At 50.4% G+C, this 4,795-nt stretch overlaps 1 protein-coding gene across 1 annotated transcript; it reads left to right on the forward strand.

Moving 5' to 3' along the window:
- The first annotated feature begins 1,999 nt into the window (after positions 1–1,999).
- Positions 2,000–3,394, forward strand: LOC118753918. The gene has a single exon (XM_036488794.1). It carries the CDS (start codon positions 2,000–2,002, stop codon positions 3,392–3,394), a length of 1,395 nt encoding a protein of 464 aa, XP_036344687.1.
- Positions 3,395–4,795: the final 1,401 nt, after the last annotated feature.

A 4,795-nucleotide genomic window follows, 5' to 3' on the forward strand; every position in this document is an offset into this window, starting at 1 on the left:
TCCTCGACGAAGGGTCATCGCTAAGCTTGATGAATGAGAGTCTCGCAACTAAGCTTGGTATCACTGGACCGAAGCAACAATTAACCTTACAGTGGTTCGGTAACAATATAGCAACGGAATCTTCGATAGCGGTAAACATGGAGATAGCAGGCGTGGGCCAAGGGTGTAAAAGGTTTCCCCTTCGTAACGTTAGGACAGTGAGGAATCTGCAGCTACCGAAACAGACGCTCAATATCAACGAACTCCACGTACGGCAACGGCATTTGAAGAAACTGCCTGTAGAGGGCTATACGGATGTCACTCCAGATCTACTGATAGGACTAGACAACGCTCACCTAGGTATCGCGAAGCGCATTGCCAATGATGGCCAGCGGGGTCCGGTCGCAGTTTTGACTCAGCTTGGTTGGGTGATCTACGGCTCCATGCATAGAAAGAACGAAACGGATGGACTAGTATTTCTGGTGCGGGAACACGTCGCGTACACGACGTTCGAAGATGAATCTGCGGACCATCTGGTCAGGAACTTCGTGGTGAGCGACGACTTGGGGTTTGCATCTAGCGTTAAACATGTAGAACCGCAGGAAGAATTAAGAGCTCGAAGCATATTAAAAAAAAAACACGGTACTAGTTGGCGATCACTATGAAACAGGGTTGTTATGGAGAACCGACGATAGCATATTGGAACATACCCGCGGCATGGCAGAGAGGAGGCTCCTGGCACTGGAAAGAAAATTCACACGTAGCGAACAGTTAAGGTGCGAGCACATCAATATGATGAGACACAACGGCGCGGGAGGATACTCCAGGAAATTGAGTAAAGATGAGGCCTCGGCAAACCATCCAAGAACGTGGTATTTACCACACTTCGGCGTCCTTAATCCGAACAAGAATGGGAAGGTGCGCCTCGTGTTCGATGCAGCGCGCAGGTCTCGGGAAGATCCCTGAACTCTTACTTACTAAGTGGCCCGGATTTAGGAAGGCCAATGCTTGGGGTACTCATGAAGTTTCGTCAGCGTCCAATACCCGTCTCTGCTGACATCGAAGAGATGTTCCACCAGGTCGCTATTCGAGAAGAAGACCAACCAGCGCAAAGGTTTCTGTGGAGGAAATCCCCCGAAGACGACATTGAAGAGTACTGCATGAGAGTGATGACGTTTGGAGCAACGTGTTCGCCCTGCTCACCGCAGCATGTAAAGAATACGAACGCACTTCGGTTTACCCAGGATTTTCCTGAGGCAGTAGACGCGATATTGCACAACCACTACGTGGACGATTTCGTTCACTGCTTTGACGACGCAGAAGAAGCTGTGCGAATAGCGCAACAAGTAAAGATGATTCACAAGAAAGGTGGATTTAACCTAAAAAGATTGGTTTCCAACTCGCGAGAAGTGAACGACGCTCTGAACAGGGGGCATCACTCCGGAATGCTGAAAGATTTTGATAAACCAGATTCGGGCCATCCCAAGGTTTTAGGAATGCAGTGGGATACGGTGCATGACGAGCTAAAGTTCGTCCTCGCCTTCGGCCGCGTCGACACAGAGCTGTTACGAGGGAAGCGTGTCCCAACAAAACGCGAACTACTCCGCGTTACAATGTCTGTCTTCGATCCATTTGGAATTGCAGCGGAGCACGTGCTCAAGGCAAAATTATTGTTGCAAATGGTTTGGTTTACGTTGCCCATCGGGTGAATGAAATCCTCGATGGAACCACACCGAACGAGTGGAGGTGGACACATGATCCCTAAATCCTGCTGACTTTGGTACGCGGCTCCAAAGCACCACCCGACAGTCATCCTGGCTCAGTGGCCCGGACTTCGTGAAGGAAGACGACATTCTGGCCAAGGGTCAAGGCTGCTGAAGGCACCACGGAGGAACTACGAGCTCAATACATGGTGTTATTTGCTACGCTTAATGAGGACGTCTTGCCCAGGGTTTCATCGTTCTTACGGTTGGTAAGGGTGGTTGCCTTCATGCGCAGATTCATACACAACAGCTCCAACATGGTACAGAAGAGGTTAGCGGGCAGGCTGACGGTAAGGGAGCTAAGAGAAGCTGAGCTATTGGTCATTCGCGCTGCACAACAGAGCGCCTATCCAGACGAATACTGTGATCTGAAGAGCCGCAAGCAGATTAATGCAAGGAGCAAACTGTTCAAGCTAACATCGTTTCTAAACGACATGGGCGTGATACGAGGAAATGGCCGCCTTCGAAATGCTGTAGCCGTTTCCGCACACACTCGCGAGCCCGTAGTGATGCCACAGCGGCACCAAACTACGGACCTCATCGTGGACTTTTACCATAGAACTTGGAAACACCAAAATGAAAACACCATCGTTGCCGAGTTACGTCGTAAATATTGGATACCCCACATAAGAGAAGAGGTACGAAGGGCGGCTAAAAGATGTTTCCAATGCCAGAAAGAACGCGCAAAGCCAGACTTGCCGCAAATGGGCCAATTACCCTCGGATCTCCAAACGCCCTTCATTAGGCCATTTTCGTACGTAGGGCTAGATTACATGGGACCGTTCTTGGTTGTAAATGGAAGGCGCACAGAAAATCGATGGATTGCGCTGTTCACTTGGTTGACGATGCGCGCGGTGCACCTGGAAATCGCCAAGGACCTGACCACCAATACCTGTTTGTTGTGCATCAAAAGTTTTATGTGCCGGCGAGGAACACCAGTGCGAATAAGGTCGGATAATGGCACCAACTTCGTTGGTGCGGACCGAGAATTGAAGAAGCAGCTCGAAGATTTCAATGATGGGAAAATTGCGGACGCGCTGTCGAACCAGGGTATCGAATGGGTGTTTAACTGCCCGCTTAACCCCCACGTCGGCGAATGTTGGGAACGGCTGGTGCGCAGCGTGAAGCGCGCAATGCAACATGCACTTACAAACGAGCGGCTGCCAGAACAAACCTTGTATAGCGGGATGTGCGAAGCCGAGAATGTAGTTAACTCGAGGCCGCTAACGCATATTCCTCTCGATACTCCCGACGAAGAACCACTAACCCCTAACCACTTTCTCCTAGGTACAGCTAATTCCGTGCAAACTCCTCATCCACAAGAAGAGTCCTTCCGGGTTACTAGGACGCAGTGGCGAAAAATGCAACAAATCCACCGATTCTGGAAGAAGTGGCTGGTGGAGTATCTCCCAGACTTGTGCCGTAGGACGAAGTGGTGGAAGCCCGTGAAACCGTTGTCTATCGGAGACCTGGTGCTAGTGTGCGATGTACGCCTTCATCGGTCCAAGTGGCGAATTGGGCGGATAATCAACGTCAAGCTCGGTCACGATGGACAAGTTCGTGTGGCTGAAGTGAAGACATCTGGGGGAACGTTCCAACGACCGGCGTGTGTATTGGCTAAATTGGACGTTAGTGAATCAAACAGCGGATAGATTCACGGGGCCCGGGATGTTGAGAAGGAATACTGCATACCAAATTTACATGTTTTAGAATGCGACCCTGCGTGGCGCTTTAAATTACCATAAAAGTTAAGTCCGGTAGCACTACCAATGTAATGTGTCATTTCTGAAAGGAACGAGTACAAGGACACACGAAAGTGTAAGCCGCGAAGTATCTTTTGCACTTATATTTAAACTTTCTTTTTCCATAGGAAAATAAAACACACCACAATTTTCAAGCTACAGAACCCAGTTTTATTTTGGCCCTTGTAGGGTTCCTTCGGAATATAGACGATTCGACATTCTGCACAATGAACGACGACGCACCCACCAGGATTATGGGTAACTGCAGTAGCTCGCCAGACATCACCATAGTCAGCGCTGGTCTGATAAACAGCATAACATGGCGACCTATGCTGACTTTAGCATCAGACCACCTACCCATAGTCATCTCGATAGATAAACCAACCGACTTTGACTCCGCCAAACACCGGACCTTTATCAACTTTTCTAAAGCTGATTGGAAAGGTTACGCGGAGTTTACCGAAAACACCTTCACAGCGCTTCCCACACCAACCGACGTCCATCTCGGTGAACGTAAGTTCCGCAGGGCTGTCACTGCTGCTGCAGATCGCTTCATGCCGGCAGGATGTATAACGGACCCACGTCCAGATTTCCCTTCTGAAGCGGCTGTTCTAGCCGATGAGCGTGATAGCCTTCGTCAGGCCGATCCCGGAGATCCCCGTATCAGGGATCTCAACGCGAAGATTCGGCAACTAGTTACGTACATAAGCGGAGGAAGTGAGAGGAGCATCTGAAGACCTGTAACTTCACCTCTGGTGTGAGCAAGCTTTGGTCAACCGTGACGTCGCTTTCCAATCCGACGAAGCACGACGACAGAGTCGACATTTCCTTCGGCGACCATGCTTCGTCGGACCCGGAGCGATGCGCGAGCTATTTTAGCCGGCAGTTCATACTGCATCCTCCGGTGGACATAGCCAAGCGTCGAGTGACCAGAAGGCTGCACAAACTGCCAACAACCTGTGCCCCCCTTGCTTTCACTTGCGGTGAAGTTCAGGTGGCCATCGGGAAGGCGAAAGCCTCCAAAATCACGGGTTCCGACGGAATATGCATGCTGATGCTGAAAAATTTGGGTCCTGCGGGGGTAGCGTACCTAACGGAGGTCCTCAACTTGTCCACTCTCATCATCCCAGACACCTGGAAGGTGGGGAGAGTGGTCCCACTGCTCAAACCGGGGAAACCTGCCAACAAAGGAGATTCTTATCGTCCGATAACACCCCTTTCCCCGGTAGTGAAGACACTCGAGGCCTTGCTACTCCCGTACTTCACAAACCACTTAACCCCAGCGAAGCATCAGCATGGTTTCTGTAAAGT

The sequence above is a fragment of the Rhagoletis pomonella genome, unplaced genomic scaffold, assembly GCF_013731165.1.
Source record: "Rhagoletis pomonella isolate Grant_MI unplaced genomic scaffold, Rhpom_1.0 Rhpom_scaffold_03042, whole genome shotgun sequence".
Classification (NCBI taxonomy): Eukaryota; Metazoa; Arthropoda; class Insecta; order Diptera; family Tephritidae; genus Rhagoletis; species Rhagoletis pomonella.

Bases quoted from the DNA above. Each gene is read 5' to 3' on its own strand.
- LOC118753918 (XM_036488794.1), top strand. From the start codon at position 2,000: ATGGTACAGAAGAGGTTAGCGGGCAGGCTGACGGTAAGGGAGCTAAGA.